General features: G+C 31.8%; 3 protein-coding genes across 7 annotated transcripts; 1 reads left to right on the top strand and 2 right to left on the bottom strand.

Moving 5' to 3' along the window:
• Window positions 1–1,258: 1,258 nt before the first annotated feature.
• On the top strand, window positions 1,259–4,311 carry LOC139892189 (phosphopantetheine adenylyltransferase). 3 transcript variants are annotated; one of them, XM_071875234.1, is made up of 7 exons: window positions 1,259–1,512; window positions 1,894–2,046; window positions 2,152–2,223; window positions 2,638–2,697; window positions 3,161–3,255; window positions 3,927–3,996; window positions 4,090–4,311. In XM_071875234.1, exons 2-7 carry the CDS (start codon window positions 1,915–1,917, stop codon window positions 4,186–4,188), a joined length of 528 nt encoding a protein of 175 aa, XP_071731335.1. In that variant the 5' UTR covers window positions 1,259–1,512; window positions 1,894–1,914; the 3' UTR covers window positions 4,189–4,311. The 3 variants fall into 3 exon arrangements, with proteins under 3 accessions (XP_071731335.1, XP_071731334.1, XP_071731333.1); XM_071875233.1 differs by having other exon boundaries at window positions 1,260–1,512; window positions 1,882–2,046; XM_071875232.1 differs by having other exon boundaries at window positions 1,260–1,512; window positions 1,842–2,046.
• A 369-nt stretch (window positions 4,312–4,680) lies between these two features.
• LOC139892188 (anaphase-promoting complex subunit 10) lies at window positions 4,681–7,214 on the bottom strand. 3 transcript variants are annotated; one of them, XM_071875230.1, is made up of 6 exons: window positions 7,003–7,214; window positions 6,841–6,901; window positions 5,471–5,563; window positions 5,285–5,355; window positions 5,026–5,149; window positions 4,681–4,935 (listed from the first exon to the last, which is right to left on the bottom strand). In XM_071875230.1, exons 1-5 carry the CDS (start codon window positions 7,191–7,193, stop codon window positions 5,041–5,043), a joined length of 525 nt encoding a protein of 174 aa, XP_071731331.1. In that variant the 5' UTR covers window positions 7,194–7,214; the 3' UTR covers window positions 4,681–4,935; window positions 5,026–5,040. The 3 variants fall into 3 exon arrangements, with proteins under 3 accessions (XP_071731331.1, XP_071731330.1, XP_071731332.1); XM_071875229.1 differs by having other exon boundaries at window positions 5,045–5,149; XM_071875231.1 differs by having other exon boundaries at window positions 4,869–4,935; window positions 5,029–5,149.
• A 4,074-nt stretch (window positions 7,215–11,288) lies between these two features.
• Window positions 11,289–17,202, bottom strand: LOC139892187 (uncharacterized). The gene is made up of 8 exons (XM_071875228.1): window positions 16,842–17,202; window positions 14,165–14,260; window positions 13,727–13,837; window positions 13,305–13,614; window positions 13,112–13,202; window positions 12,606–12,948; window positions 12,382–12,530; window positions 11,289–12,131 (listed from the first exon to the last, which is right to left on the bottom strand). Exons 1-8 carry the CDS (start codon window positions 17,121–17,123, stop codon window positions 11,615–11,617), a joined length of 1,899 nt encoding a protein of 632 aa, XP_071731329.1. The 5' UTR covers window positions 17,124–17,202; the 3' UTR covers window positions 11,289–11,614.
• Window positions 17,203–17,496: the final 294 nt, after the last annotated feature.

Raw genomic sequence — 17,496 nt, 5'->3', positions numbered from 1 at the left:
TCTTTTTTGGCGTTGTTTTGACATGTTTAGTTTTCGAGCAAAAAGTCTTTTCACCATGTTGGTGTGGTCATTTGTTTAGGGTGCGTTGTTGTGTTGTTTGTTAGCCATATTGTGAATCTCATTTGTATCTGGTGTACTTGACGACCTTTGAATTCGTTTAATTAATGTTATAATTTTTTTTTTGCAAAATAAATAAATAAATAAGTTAGTATTTGACTATAACTAAAACTATTTCCTTTTTACTGGTATAATTAATGAGGGCCGGGTTTCAGAGATATTTGTTATGTTTTTGTGTTATTATAATTTCATACTACACATTTGTAGTGTACATTTAAAGAATTTCTTCATTATTATTTTTATTATTGTTATTGTTATTAGTAATTTTATTACGTTCCAAATTAATAGTTTACGGGAAAAAAAACAAATGTAGTTTAAAGAAATGTAGTTTTATTTCTTACTTTGGGACATTCTATATTATTATTATTATTATTATTATTATTATTATTATTATTATTATTATTATTATTATTATTATTATTTAGTTATTTTATTTTGGATGTGTTTGACACACAGCTTCTTGGAGTTTATGGAAGTTTATGATTTTAATAAGCTTTAAGTCATAAGCTTTGTTTGGTACACATAAAAAGGGGAGTTTATGAAAATCATAAGCTTTTAAAAAATAAGCTACTTCTAGTAGCTTATGAAAAAAAAGTAAAGTTAATGAACTAAAAATAAATTTTAGCTAGTTTATCAAACACTTATACAAAATAATATGCTTTAGCTACTACCTTTAAAAATAAGGTCTAGCTCCGACCAGCTAGTTTCACCCAAACACACCCTATGAAGTAATTTTATCAAGTTGCAAATTGTAATAAGTTATATTTTCAGTTAAATCGTTTTTTTATATCAAGCTTTATCCTATCCTATGATTCGGATCATAAATGTAAGATGTAGGGTGTGTTTGGTGCAAGAGCTTATAATTTTAATAAGCTCCAAGTAATAAGCTTTATTTGGTAGACATAAAAAGTAGAGCTTATGATTTTCATAAGCTCTAGAAAAATAAGCTACTTCTAGTAGCTTATGAAAAAAAGTAGAACTCATAAACTGAAAAATAAACTTCAGCTAGTTTACCAAACACTTATAAAAAATAATAAACTCTAGCTATAAAAAATAATAAACTCGGCTACGGCTTCAGCCGGCTATAAGCTTCAGCTCATTTCAGCCAAACACACAATTTCTACCCCACTAAACTTAACTACTTCCATTGACGAAACCATTCTGGTGATAAGTCATCACTAATTAATGCAGTGATCTATATTAAATATAAATATTCCTTCCTGTTTCATCCTTAATTTTTTGGTGAACGGCGTTTAATCACCAACATCTTACCTTACCCTGTTCAATTATCATATTCATTTTCTCAACCCTACTTTTATAGTTCTTCAACGATCATCGCGTGATTTCTCAATTTCAATAAGTATCATTCAACCTTCAATCTATTGATTCATAAAGGTATTCATATCCTAATCCAATACTACGCTTCTTTTTTATTGTTAATTAGGTTAATTATATACTTCTATTGATACTTTTCAGTTCAATCGATGTATAATTTTGTTTTCTGTTTACGATTACCGAAATTAAAATACGTTCATGATCTATTAGTCTGATTGAGTAAATTTAGCTTATGGATTACAGTATTTATTCAAGTTATAGCTTCTATCACTCTATTGATTCTGTTTATGATGAGCTACTAGCGTATTGTTTGAAAATGTATCAAACTATTTAGGTTCTCATTATCTGATTCTAATTTTTGATATCATTTTATGAATGTGATGTTACAGTTTCATGAGACAATAACTTGCTTATATACTTTTTTAAAAGAGTGAAAATTAGATTTTGAGCAGTGGTGCTAATATGACAATTGTGGAGGACTCGAATAACCTCGTATCTGATTTGTCAACCGTTTCTCCTTCGAATTCCTATGGATCCGTCGTTCTAGGTGGCACATTTGATCGCTTACATGATGGACATCGTCTTTTTCTCAAGGTTTTTGTTGCCTATATGTGTTTACGACACGCATATACTCACTTGTTCACCATGTTAATAAGCATAAGATTTTGTAATCTGGAGACTTTTGAATATTAATTGCAGGCAGCTGTAGAGTTGGCAAGGGATCGCATTGTAGTCGGTGTTTGTGATGGACCTATGCTTTCTAAGAAACAGGTTTAAACCTTGTTTTTCCCCTCGTTTAGCTATATAATCACTTTAAATATATTTCACTTTTTACCATTGTGTGTCGGCACTTGATAGCATAAAAATATACAGTCATACAAATCCCACTGTTTGGTTGTGTAAAATTTAAGTACTCTGTATGTGCGTGTTTACCATTCAAGAGAATTCAGAATACTTAGAGACTCCTAAATGGTGCATAGATTATAAATTTTGATTTCTCATCCTATAAATCTTTTATTTCCTTAAATTTGAGTACTACTCAAGATTATACTATTTGTTTGATTTCCTGTGAACTATTCATCTCATATATCTATGATGATCGTGCTCGTTGTAACAGTTTTTCGTCCTTTGAACCAATTTTATGTGATTTATGTCGTCTGAATGTTTATGTACCAAATTTTGCAGTTTGCGGGACTCATTATGCCTATTGAAGAGAGGATGAAAACTGTTGAAGATTACATCAAGGTACCAAAGCTTTGATGAGCCTTTTTTCCTTTTCTGATAGAATTGACCTTACGTACAAATCCATATATTAGAAATCCTAGTATCATTAATTTATACATTCTTGAACATGCCCACTATTTTTATGGCCGTCTCACTAATTTTTAAGTCCATGTTCGAGATATAAAAATGTACCCTTATAGATGTAGAAGTTTTTAATACATATAAAAAATAATACTGCTAAAAGTTATCATTATAAATAGCAAAACAAGTTATCATTTGTTTCTGAGATCTCTCAATCAAAATGACTTTGACTTGGAGTAATTTGTTTCCAAAGAAGGAAGAGAACTCTTTTTCGGCTGCTACTTGCACGGATAGAAAAACAAGTACCGTATATATAAAGGGTTTTATAAAATTTCGGTCCCTATTCAATGGCCTATCTTACACACCCTCAAAGACGTCCCTGACTATTTTCATCTCTTTTCAGTCTATCAAGCCTGAGCTGGAAGTGCAAGTTGAACCCATTACAGATCCATATGGTCCTTCAATTGTCGATACGAATCTAGAGGCTATTGTTGTCAGGTTAGCTCCACAATCAGTTTATATAATTTGATCTTCACGTAGCTAATTCTTTGCAAGAAGAATAATCATTTTTGTGGTGGAAAGTTTTTTTTTTCTTTTTTCTTTTTCTTTTTGTTTTACACAAAAATTAGACAAATCAGTTGCCTGTCAATTTCTAGTTTGCTTTGGTTGGTAATGGGCACCCATTGGTCCCCCAATATGGTGGCCAATGTTGATCTTTGAATCCCTTGCTTATGTCATATTAATGAACTAATTGATTGACCAACTACCTAAAATCTGTTGGTTACCAACTTACTATAGTTATTTAAATGTCTTTGGTGATATGTTGCTGGTAGATGTAGCAAAAATGGACTTATCAGGTAGGTTGGAACCCTTTGCTGGCATGTCATAATGTGTCATATTTTGTTAGGTTGGGTTGACCCAAAACATTTTTTTGTCCATAGTTTCTAATCTTTCTATTATATTTTTGTGTCAAGTATGATTGCAAATTGCAAACATGTTTTATTCAATTAGAGTATATAATTTCTTTAAATAAGATGTAGTAGGATGGGCAAATTTGCAACTTCCATAGTTTCTATTTGACCCATATTCTTTTTAAGTAACTTTTTTGATATTTTAATTTTCTTTTTTATATTTATCTAACACGGGACTCTTGTTTGGCACGTTGGCAGCAAGGAGACATTACCGGGTGGATTATCAGTAAACAAGAAGAGAATGGAGAGAGGCCTTTCGCAACTAAAGGCACGTGTTTTACTTGTTGTATGCAATTTCTTAGTATCTTTATCTTTATTATTCCTTTGATCTCGTCTTGATATGTCCGATTACTTATTACAGATTGAAGTTGTGAATCTGGTATCTGAAGAATCAAGTGGTGAAAAACTGAGTTCGTCTACATTAAGGAAACTCGAGGCTGATAAAGCCGCAAAAGTTTAGTCTATGTTAACGTGTACATATGTATAATATTACCATCCAGGTTTCTTTTTCTCCACCACAAGGTGTTTTTGTAAAATGATGTTTTGCTAGGAGTTTAATCCATACACGATTTCGTTGAATAAAGCTTATACATACATTGCATAGTTTTCGTCTTATAAACAACTTTATTTTGCAAATGCAACTATTCTGTTACAGAATTGTTGAGGTTTATTTATCGCTTTCATTTTGCATTACAATTTAAGGTAGGAGAGTCGATTAACAGGCTGGTTCATAGACAGATAATTATTAAATATAGTACAAAACTGACTGGGTTGATTTGCTTAGGCGCTTTTAGTCCACTTTTTAGAAGTAAACTAATTACAAATGTATCAAAATTTTAGTCGACTTTAGTACCTTTTTACAAAATGGGACTTCATAAAAATACAAAAATTGAATTCAGCTGCATATCATATAAATGGGTTGATATTGTCACCTATAACTTAAGATCAATAATTCAATAAAATCAATTTCTTATATAGCAGGGTAAATAAAAACATTACAGGTTGACATCAGTTGAATACTCTGCCCAGTTTGATATAGGACAGCACAAAATATAACAAATGACTAATCTAGTTGATATCACTCAAAATTCTTTTAAACACTAAATCATCAAACATAATCTAACGGCCATAGCTTCCTCATCTCACCGTTGAATAGGTAATGAACTCTGGTGAAGTGAATTGAAATTGTTGGTGTGGTATAGGGTTCCTGCAATAACAATATAATCATTTAAGCATTAAGCATGATTCTTCAATTATAATTTAATCATTACTGTTGGAAGAAAAAGAAAAAATCAACCACAAGGACTGTGACTCACGGTCGTGGACCGTAGACTTTTATCTGGCGGACGTGTGTATCCCTCCCATTCAGATGATTCGACAATACACCGATTTGCAACATGAAGGTATTTACAAAAGCTTCTCTGAAATAATAAAAAGGTTATATAAAATCATGGTATGCTATATCATGGAGAGATTACAACACATAATATCAAAAAATGTTGTATAAAAATACAGATTTGAGACACACAAAAAAAAAACAGACCACTAATGCTTACCTAGGATCGTTGCCGGATAAAGGTATGGATACCCAACCAATTGGCTTGACAAGTTCTACTGTTTTGATCTCCTACAACGAAGAATTACAAATCACAGATCAAGGATTATAACAACATCACAATATAATTTGTAGTCCAATAAATATCAGAAGTAGACAAAAAATAGAAGAAATTTGAAAAGGATACCTTTAGATTATGAAAACCATCCCCAGCACGAATAGAGATCTTACTCGGTGTATAACTCTCATCAAGGTTATAATCAACATAAAGCGCCACTGACTGAATAATAAGCAACAAAAAGCTTATTATAAAACTGAAATTAAGCCACAATGACTGTAAAAGGAATAAGACGTATTTCTGCTTCTGACAAGTTTTGTAATTTAAAAAAATTACAGTTCATACTCTATCACAATGCATAAGTACTCATACAATATCAGAGCAGTTTCTTTCCCAACACTAACTTAAATACACAGTTGCATTATGTGATTTTATGCCACAATTGCTTTTTTTTACGGCTCTAGTTTTTGAGTCGACAGCAAGCGTCGATTTATTGGCGACTTGACGGACTGTTAGAGCCTAAAGTAAATTTCAGGCGGGATTTAAAACCCATGGAAATTTGATTTTCCCATTTTCATGGAGTCTCAATTTTATTTTTAATTTAATCTAATAGTTTTAAAATTTTTCTCCTACTTATTGGCCGGAGGTCCACTCGGAAGCAATCTCTCTATCCGTCGAATAGAGAGAGGGATGACTTTCTCTACTTTTGAGAGTGTTTTCACTCTGGGTGGAGAAATGACTTGTCTTTATTCTCGGATAGGGGAAGGATTGTCTACATCTCACCTCCCCCATACACCACTTATGTGGTATTGGGTTTTGTTGTTGTTGTTGTTGTTGTTGTGTAATTGCTTTTTTTGTTTTGTTTCGTTTGAACTTTTGACGGGGCGGGTTCAAACGAGAACCACAAAAAGGTACAAAACTGCGAGAACTTTTTCGTTACATGGTCTATAATTCTATGCATTTAATTTCAACAAATTAAATATAAATGTTATTTAATGCTCATAGCATTGGCAAACAAATGTTCACAATCACAAATTACATGTTCAATTGTAAATTATATAAAATGTTTGCTTTTTCACAAACACATCTGCACATGTGAACGAGAAATATATATTTGATTATATAGTTAAATTATAGGTTTTTTCAAACTATTTTTTGTTCAATTTTACTCTTCATCAACATTCATATGCGATTAAAATCTACTCACATGTGAAAATCCTTGTAATTTAATGGTTCTCACAGTTTTGTACCTTTTTAGTTTCTCAATTGAACTTTTGAATATGTACATGTATATGTACGTGTACGTGTATGTATATGTATATGTGTGTATGTGTGATATGAGATCATGATCAGAGATAACTCATTTGATCCCCTACCAACAACACATACTACATACACATTTGCTACACTTTAGCCCACAACATAACAATAGGCAAAGGCCTGTTGATGAGTCAGCATTAATGTTAATCAGTAAAAACAGAAACAATTATATGGCTTACGTGAAGCTTAACTTTCTTCTGAAACTGAATGTTAACAAGATGAGGTTGTGCACCATCTGATCTGCAACCAAAAACTAATCAATCAAAACAACACAAATAGTAATACCAATTAAAATCAATAAAGGGTTTTTTTTTTAAAAAGTAACAGAAATTAAAACTTACTGCCAATAAGTTTCATAATTGTCATCTCTAAGAGATGAAACACCATTACCAGGTTTACAAGAACTAACACTCCAGGCTGCGATTTTAGTCGCCATTTCACGCAAATCTGTATTATCAACAACTGATTCCTTATTTCCTCCCATCACTTTCATTTCTTCTTCTCCCCCTTCCACTGATGATTCCGTCGCCATTTATTTAGGTTAAAATCACCTAAACCTGAAGCGTTTAATTCTATGAATATGATTTCGATTTCGATTGACTTATGAGCCAGGATAGAGCTATACTGAAACCCTAAGCCTAACCCTAACCCTAACCCAAACCCTTCGAAAAACCTAACCTAAACACCCCAAAGGTGTTTGTGTTTTTTTAAAATATTAGGGCAAATGCCAAGCAAACCCTAAATATTATGTTTTAATTGCTGATTTAACAGATTCAAAATTGTTATTGTTGAATTCATTGTAGCTGCTATGTTCGCTATACCTGTTAATCACAATTAGGTGTGATTGAACTTTCATTAGTTGAGGGTAAAATAAAAAAACAATCGGAGCTCATACCTTTTATCTTGTTTCTTCACAATCCAGCTTCCAGTGATGGGAGATTAAACGGAATCTGAAAATTGATGTTAGGGTAAAATTGGGTTTGTACGTTCTATGATACTCTGGTTTGAGTGACCATTCAAAAAGCAGATGGTTGTTTTAGCGATTCAAAAAACTCAGGCCAGTTTGGTTAACGGAATTTAAAAAAAAAAAAAAAAAAAAAAAAATACGTCGTTGGTACCTGTGGTTTGTTTGTTTACACTTTTATGACAAAACCTTAACTTTATTTTTTGCATCGTTGGTACCTATGTTTTGCTTAAGTTTCGTGATTGGTACCCCATGGTAACGTCCGTTAAGATTATAAGGTTAACTCTTCACATGTGCCGTGGCAAATGTGAGGGTAATATCGTCCCTTTGATAATTTTATTCCATACGAAAACTATCTGAATTGCACCACAGTTATGTCGCAAAAGTTTGTAAGCAATTGATGATGTAGTTGAACAAAATCTTATCTTTTATTGAGTTATAGAAAGGTTCTTTCTTATATGAAGATGTGGGGATATGAAGTTATGGCTGTTGCAAACATTTCTTTTTCCTTTTTCAAAATGCTATAATTGGTGTTTATGCAACTTTGTTTATCATTTGAAAATATACAGTTTCAGAAGAAAGAAAGAAATAAATCTAATTGTTCATTAGACTGAACTCTTTTATTTGAGAAAAATATTCCAAATTACTTAATATTGTAAAATGGTCATAAAGCAAGTAAACTACAAACTTGTAATTAACCATAAACAAATATGCTAAATTTCGAGATAAACGCCTTAATATAAATCAATCAAAATATGTATGAGACGAATCTGACTTGTAATGAAATTCTGTATAAGCTAGATTTCTAAATTACAAGACAAACTATAACCAATTAAAAAACTGATTATACTAATGAAATTCTGTATGAGACGAACCTGACTTGTAAGCGAACGAAAAAACTAGGTTCGGCGACGGGGTCGACGACAACGACGGTTAAAAAATTGGGATGTGGATTAGAAGAGAAGAAAAGCTATCAACAATTATTTATTTAGGGCATGGAAATGAAGGCCGGAGCAATTTAGATGGCTTTTAAACGGAACAAATTACTGAAGGGACAAATTTACCCTCCTCACATGCGTGGCACATATGAGGGGTTAACCTTAAAAACTTAACATACGTTATTATGGGTACCAACCACGAAATTTAAGCAAAATATAGGTACCAACGATGCAAAAAATAAAGTTAAGGTTTTGTCAGGAAAATGTAAACAAACCACATGTACCGAAAGCGTAATTTTTTCTAAAAAAAATTGTGATAGAAATTAAGTATCTGGTTGACATATTTTGAAAAAAAAAAAAAAAAAAAAAAATTCGTGAAAAATTTTAACATTCTATTATCTATGAAATGTTTATTACTTTAAGTTATTGATGAATTTGAATTCCTTCTAACACTGAATCTATGAAAATTCAAAGTATCCTCAAACATCTAAGTTTATATTTTACGTATATTCCAATGCGCGTTTCGCAACGCGTTTTCGATACACGTTTTCGATTCGCGTTTCAACGCGGGTTTTCAAGTTGCGAATCTGAAAACTTCAATTGGAAACGCGAGTCTGAAAATGAAAACGAAAATCGAAAACCTAAAATTATCTGTATAACTTTAAGTTATTTTATAATATAGAATTCAATTCCATTGTATGTCAAAAACGGTGCCTTAAAAGTTGGCAACCAGTCTACCCAGTAATGTGTTGAAATTACACGACCTTTTTATGGACGAACATAAACCCGAAAAAAGTCAGAAATGAAATAAGAGTAAAACTGTGAGAGAATGGTACGTAACATAAACAAAGGCGAAGCTAGAATTCTCCCGAGGCAATTCGCGAAAATTAAATATTAATATAAAATTTTTATATACACATAGTAACTATTTTAAATAAAATATCATATGAGGAAAGCTAGTATTCATAATAATTAGGGGATGTTAGACAATAAATTAATAATTTTTAATACACTATAATAGGCCTATTTGAGTAGTTGAGGGTGGCAAAACATCTCACATGGATCCTCTGTATCCGCCTCTGAACGTAAACCCGAAAAAAAGTCAGAAGTGAAATAGCCGAGTTGGGAAATTCATGGAGGGTTTATTAGATAGTGACTAGTCCCGTCTTTCCAAACGCGCCATGAGGTTTGCATTATGGATCACAAGTGGACTCGAGAATAAAGTAAGAAAAATTGTGGGGAGAATGGTATCTCACTTCAAGAAACATATGTTGTTGAGGGGCCTTTTTCCAGTGTTAATTGAGATCGTTTAAAGTTGAGGATATTACGTAGCTGAAATATTAACCAAGTCTCTTTTCAAGTTAGGAGGTTTGGGGGATCCATGAATGGAGTTTTCGGAGCTTATAACGAGTTTTAGATGTCACAATTATTCGCCGTCAAATATAACTCGATGACTTTATTATAATAAATCATTTGGTTCTCTTTTAATGAATCCTTCGGTTGATGTTGTGCGTAAATTATATATGTACATACCAATGTTTAAATTGTTTGTAATGTTCATACTCTACATGTTCAGTGTAATTGGGTCTAGTTTAATAGAACTGTCAATAAATCGTAGAGTCTTGTCAATGTGAGCGATGGGTATATTTCAATTGTATCTTGTTTAAATTATTGATCTATTTTAATTCAGCTTTTTTATTTTTACGGCACTTCAATACTTTAAATAAATATAGTAACTACTTTTTCCACAAAAATCCTAATGCTCGTTATCAATACATATTAACTGCCCTACATATTATATGGTAATACATAGTTGCTTTTCAACAAAAAAAAATAAAAAAAAATACATACATATCATACATATTGAATAAAGACAATAACTAAACATCATTAAACCTTTGGACTGGAATATATATCAAATGTAAACATAAGGTTTTCTTTTGATATATTAAAAATGAATTTATTAGCACCTAACCATCACAAAGTAGTACTAGTAGTCTAGTGATTTTAATGTTTTGATATCCTTTTATAAAGTCTTAGTTTCAAACATTAATAGTCCCATATTTGTCACGAAAAATAAGAAATAATCACTGAATAACCTACTTAAGTAAAAATTAATTGTTAACCCTTTTTTTAACAGCGATTGGATCACCCGAGGGGACTAAACCACCCATTGCGATCATCTCCCGTTTCGATTATGCCGATGTAGCGATAATAACCCCGCCCCCATCGCTGCCCGGGAGGAAACCTTGAAACCAGTCCAAGGGCACGGCCAAGTAAAAAACCCCTCCCTTTTACCCCCAAACGATATGAGAAATGTGTCATGGGTGGATACTTCATGGCATGGATGAAATTGTGTTTTTAATATGTAGCCAACGGGAGTCAAACTCCTGACCTCCAGTTTGTTCACTACCTTAAAAGAACTGTATTAGTATTTACAAGACTTCAAATATACTAATCTCATCATAGTGGAACATTACTACTATACAGGAACCCTTTCATATAAATTATATGAGTTATAGGATCATTCATAAATAAATAATTAAAACCCTTCTACAAACTAAATTGACAGAAAAGTTAATATGCTAGGTGAGTAAGTTGTTAACTTTTGGCTTGCAGGATCCTAACATTTTAGGAATTTAACCTTTCAACATAACTTCGTCGTGTTTTGTTTCGTTTAACTAAGCTGTGTTTGTTCCGTCAAACAAAGCCAAATCCAGATATATGATGCAAAGCTCAAACACAAAAGAACTGAAGAATATGCAACGAACGAATTTCAAGAAACACAGCCTTCGTTTATGACTAAATACTTTCACTGGGTAGACAAGTGAATCAATAAAAGAACATAGAAAAACCTAGTTGCCGAAACCTCTATTCAATGCTCAACTACTCAAAATCCTATCAAAAGGCATCCCTTTTTTCATCTGTTCTTTGAACACTTATATTTATATTTATATGGTGTTCAAAATTCAATATTCTGGAAATAATGCCAACTCTAAAAAGTTGAAAAAATAGATTAGTGTGTGTTACTCGGGCGTTAGGTTTATTTGATTATGCTAATTTACTACCTTCATTTGCTAGCTTGATTCTCTGATGGTGCTCACCAACCTTATAATCAACAATCTCCATCAACAACTGAGAATCTAAAGCACAATCTGGCCTGCCATAAACAGCTGCTTGAACACTAGCAATAAGTTTAGCAATTTCACGCCCCGAAAAACCTTCCGTCTTTCTAGCAGCCACTCGAATCACATCATCTGACAAATCTTTGATAGTAATCTTTTGTGTTTTCTTGCTGAAAAACGAACGCCATTTGTATTCTTTGGTGTCATCATCTTCCCCATAAAGATATTTGTGCAGATAGAGTTTCAATAGCTTGAACCGCTCGTCCTCTTGTGGAAGTGGGAACTTGATGACATCATCAATACGGTCAGTTATAGCACTATCGAGATCGCGCGGTCTATTGGTGGCCAGAACAAGAACAACATCTCTTGATTGGTCTCCAGTTCTGAAGAGCAACGCGTTTAATGCACTTCTTTGAGATTCACTCATCTGTGTGCTATTACGCCTGAATTCAAATTTAAGTGCAAACTGTTAGCTAGAGGTGGCAAAATGGTCGGGTCAGATAAAGTTCCTGTCAAAACGGGGAGTTTTCATATATGTAGTAAATTAAATCAGGTTGCCCCTGAACCTTTATGCCTAAGTTTTTATATAAAACTTTTAGCTTTTTAACATAGTCACAGACATTAATTATATTCAGTAATTATCTCATTCTTAAATAAAATATATTAATTGTTTTATAGTTCAGTGCAACTTACTGGCAAAGGAAAGCATCAGCCTCATCAATAAAGAGCAACAATCCCCTATTTGACTTCTTTGACCAGTCAAATATCTCATGAATTTTAGTAACTGCTTGTGCACCGAGTGGAGCTACGTCTCCTCCCGTCATCATTGCATAATCCAAGCCCTGTACAAGCATTACTTTGGTATGTATATAGATGATAAAAATAAAATAAAAAACAAATTTATGTATTAAGCTTACCGATTTATGGGCTATTTCTCTAGCAACTAAAGTTTTGCCAGTACCAGGAGGTCCATAAAAGAGCATGTTGCGAAATGGTGCCTGATGAGTCTTCGTATTTGCAGTAGCTTTAGCAAGATGCTCGATTCTCCTTTGCAAAGAAGGATGGAGAATGATATTTCCAAATTTATGCTTATTTTGTGCAGATGCTAATTTTCCGGCTGAGGTAGTATAATTACGGATTTGTTGGGTCCCGCGGGTTACTATCCCTGACCATGGATATTTTGCCATGGAAGATTCTCGAATCAATGATGGTTGTCCAAGAATTCGGTTTATATATCCCCATGTAACTCTTGCACCTTCCCTGAAAAAGCATACAATGGAGTGTAACTAATGCCATTTTTAACACATAATGGCAACTAAAGTACTAATTAAATATTTAAAGTATATGGGGCTGGTTTTCTAATTTATTCTAATTATTATATTATAATTAATTAATTATATAATTATATATTGGGGAAGCAAACCTGGTTGTATATACTCCAGCAGCTAAAGCAGTAACTCCTCCAACTGTCATTACTAGTTTGCTTCTATCCATCAACAACATTCTGACACCACCTAAGGAATCAAAAGACTAGTTAATTATTAATTAATTATATTATTAGTAATAATATATATATATATACGTGTAGTGTCAGTTGTTGCTTAACTTTTTATTACCTTCAATGTGACTAAAAGTTGTGTTGATTGCAGCAAGCCATTTTTCTTTTTCACCATTTACTAATTCAATAAGCATCCTTCTGTTGTGTTCCTCAGTTAGTTTTGCTTCATGTGCACGACCTTCAGCCTCAGCCATGGCTTTAACTCTTATGGTTTCACGTTCAATTTCAGCTCTCTCTTTCTCTGTTTGCCTTTGTTGAGCTTGAATCTGCTCTTCAGTAGTTCGTCTTGCTTGTTCTTTACGTATCAAAGACTCCTCTTGCATCCTAGCCAGCTCAGCATTGTGCTGTCTTTGGGCATCATGATCTGTCTACAAACATAAGATATAAACCAAATTTATTGTGTAATTATTGTGTATATATATTATTCGCAGACTGCGTATATAAAAAAAACATAAAAAAGATTAAAAAAACTAGCTGAACCTGCATTCTTTTCCTAGCTAATTCATCTTCATGTCTTGCCATCTGGGCCTTAGCTTGGGATTGTTGTTGCACTAAATTCCTTTGATCTTCAGCGAGTTTTCGCTGTCTTTCCTGCATGCAAAAAAAATCATCATAAATCGTCCTGTTCTGCCAAAGTAGATATTTTACTTTTCTAAGTTTTCTACAAATAAGTACCTTTCATACACTGAGCAATTAATTTAACATTTCAATATATAATATAATATGAATATAAACAAGCAGGTAATATGTAAACAGATGTGCATCACCATCACCATCAGTCACCATCACCACCAACAATACGTATGTAAATATTTTACTTAAACACGTGAAGCTTATACATAAATCCAAAATCCAAAAACTTAGAAAAAACCTACTTACACAATTCCAAATGAAGAATTGACCTATAAAATTACTTACAATATCAAGTTGAGCTTGAATAGCTTCCTGATGAGCCTTCTCAGCTTCCAGTTCAGTAAGACGGGCCTCCTCCTGCTTTCTCATCAGCTCGAATACCTAACAGAACCGAAATCCTCTCTCAGAAACCCATTCATTCAGTTTGAAAATTATTTCTAAAGATGCATAACAAGATGTTACAAAAGCTAAACACTTTCAAGACCGAACATCACTAAAAGCAATAAATTGCTTCTAGTAAAGGGACAACTAGGAGCCAAGTTTATTCAATTAAAACGCGTACACTTAAAGCTAAAGCTAAATTCAATATATACCTGCACAGTACTAACACTTGGAGCCAAGTTTATTCAATAAATATAATCTATATCTATCTATATATATATATGTAAATTTTGACTTCCAACTTCATTAATTAGATCATTAACTTCATTAATTTAACTTTTTTTTACCCATCTTTAACACTTAACCACATGATAAATCACTTTTATTTAAAAAAAATTATTGTTTGCCATTAATATAATAATTAATTATAATATATATATATATATATATATATATATATATATATATATATATATATATATATATATATATATAGGGGCAGGATCAATGGGGAAGTAACCAATCGGGGGGAAGCGGGGGAAGCAAATTTTTTTTTTTTTCGTTTTTTTTGAAATTTTTTTTTTCCGGCATCAAGATCACACGAAAATATGAACATTTAGAAGAGATACTTCGTGATGAATGTTATTATTTAGGCGGGAAAACGATCGACAAAAATAACATTCAAGATAATATTGTTCGTGAAGAATATGAACGTTTTTTTTTCATGTTTTGTGAAGTAAAATTTAGCCCGATTTAGAGTTTAGGGTTTAGGGTTTGGTGTTTTGGGCTTATTCCATAAGCCCAAAACCCCAAACCCTAAACCCTAAACTCTAAACCGTTCGTGTTAAATCCTAAATCTAAACCCTAAATCTAAACCATAAACCCTAAATTTCTAAACCCTAATATCTAAACCCTATAAACCCTAATATCTAAACCCCAATAGCTAAAACCTCAAAATACGCTCGAAAAACACGATAATTGTTATATATTACTTCTTCGAGCGTTTTCCCGCCAAAATAAAAACATTTATCACAAAGTGTCTCTACTAAATGTTCATATTTTCATCTCATCTATAATGTTCGTGAACAAAGTTTTTTCAAAAAACAAAAAAAAAAATAAATAAAGTTTTTGCTTCCCCTCGCTTCCCCCCGAATGGTTACTTCCCTCTTGATCCTACCACTATATATATATATATATATAAATATTAATATTAATATTATGATAATTTATTTACATTCATTTATTTTGTAAATATAAATAAATTCATTTATTTATCTCAAGATAGTAACTATAAGTTATAAAAATAATTTAAAGTTGAGTTTTAAGATACTGAGTTGAGTAGTAGTAAATACAGTTTGCTTATAGTAAAATCTTGAAGATTCATTATTTTATACATAATAATAATAATAATGTTTAATCTTTAAACATTATTATTTTTGATTTCAACACACTAATTTTTAAAGCTTACTATATTTTTTTATTTAGATGATAATGATGATGATCTACTCATACAAACGATACATTTATCTCTATCGACTTTGAATTTTTCCTCTAAATACCTAATGAGAAATGTATTTTGAGTTCTTGATTCTTTATAACATAGAGTCTGTGCGCATATAAGATTTTTTTTCCATATATATTCCTTTATTCTTGCATTATAATTGTGTTTTTAATTATTGTTAGTATTAAGAAAAAGAATGTTAAAGTGGCACATTAAAAAATATGGGGTCTTTTCTTAATATTGCATGGATAACACTTGATTTTGCTTATCCATGAGGGATACAACTTTTTTATACACATTGTTAAAATTGTTCGTGGTTGATTTTTATTTTTATATGATTATATATTGTATTATATGTATTATATGTTCAATAATAAAGTATACCTATAAATAACACCTGAATCTAAATTGTAATGCGCAAATGAATATGTACACGACAATTGCTATATATTAAACTAAGTAAAATAATCCAAAACAATTGATATTATCAAAAACGTAACATAAATTGTATGTTCATTATAATTAAATGTATGTAAACTTTGATAAATTTAATTTATGTTTATTGTGCTAATAATTTTTTGTTTATTTGAATTTTAATACATTAGTCATACATTTTACCAATGTAATGGTAACTATTTTTCTAATAGAAGAAACGATTTTTTTTGTTTACTTTGGTGTTTATTGTTTATTTTGTGACATATCGGTTTTAAGTTGTTTGATTAAATATATAACCTTAATACATTTTATTATCGAAAGCTATGAGTTTGTATAAGACAACATCATGGTTTACACAAGATTTTATGTGATTATTTACGTTTGTTAATTAGTTTTACATGAATTTGCAATGACGTACTCATCAAAGATCTTAGCCAACTCGATGATGGAATCATTCAAAAAATTATTATCAAAATCTTGAAATTTGGGGACAACCCGTGCAAGTTGCACGGGCATTGTCTACTAGTAATAATAATAATAATTACTGCTTACAATCAATTCAATAGATTGAAATTACACTAACAGCTCTTGAATTCGTAATGACAAATAAAATAATATTTAAAAAATAAATAAATCATATTATACCTGTTTAGAATATTTATTGCTATTAATTTGTCTAAGTGCTTTAGCGGCTCGTTCTAAAGCTTCAGCATCAAAACCGCCTTTCGAATCTTCAACTTCGGGTTTCGGATTAGAATTTGAAGGATCCGAACCGGATTGATTGGTTGTCGGAGATGGAGGACTTGGAGACTGAGCGAACGGATTAAACCGGTTCGAGGGAGCGTCAGCGTGAACGTAATTGGTGGTTGATGCGGCGACCGCAGCCGCTGCCATTGCAGCTATCGATGCTAACTTCGAAGCCGCCATTAATGGAGTACTTGCAGGTCAAATTGTGTATTTGGGTTTGGGTGGAGCATAAACCCCTTTCTCAAGTTTTAGGGTTTTGAGATAATTTAATAACGGAAGATGAAAATGAGGGAGAGTTTGGTCATTTTGTGATGGGTTTTATGGTCCGAGATTTTATAGTCTGAGGTTTTCTTGTACAAGAGGCTAGTCAAATCCAGTCCAGATTTCTTGATTGAATAAAAAAAGAAAATAGTTTTCTCATCAACTATTTTGTTGTTTTTTATATTATTTTTATTTTATTTATTTTTGATTTTGAATTTTGATTTTATTTTTGATTTTTGATTTACAAAGAGATTCTCGGATCGAAAAAGTGGGAGTCGCTTAACATAAAGGA

This window comes from Rutidosis leptorrhynchoides, chromosome 2 (assembly GCF_046630445.1).
Source record: "Rutidosis leptorrhynchoides isolate AG116_Rl617_1_P2 chromosome 2, CSIRO_AGI_Rlap_v1, whole genome shotgun sequence".
Lineage (NCBI taxonomy): Eukaryota > Viridiplantae > Streptophyta > Magnoliopsida > Asterales > Asteraceae > Rutidosis > Rutidosis leptorrhynchoides.
Note: the sequence above shows the minus strand (reverse complement) of the source record. Positions and strands in the feature narration are given on the sequence as shown.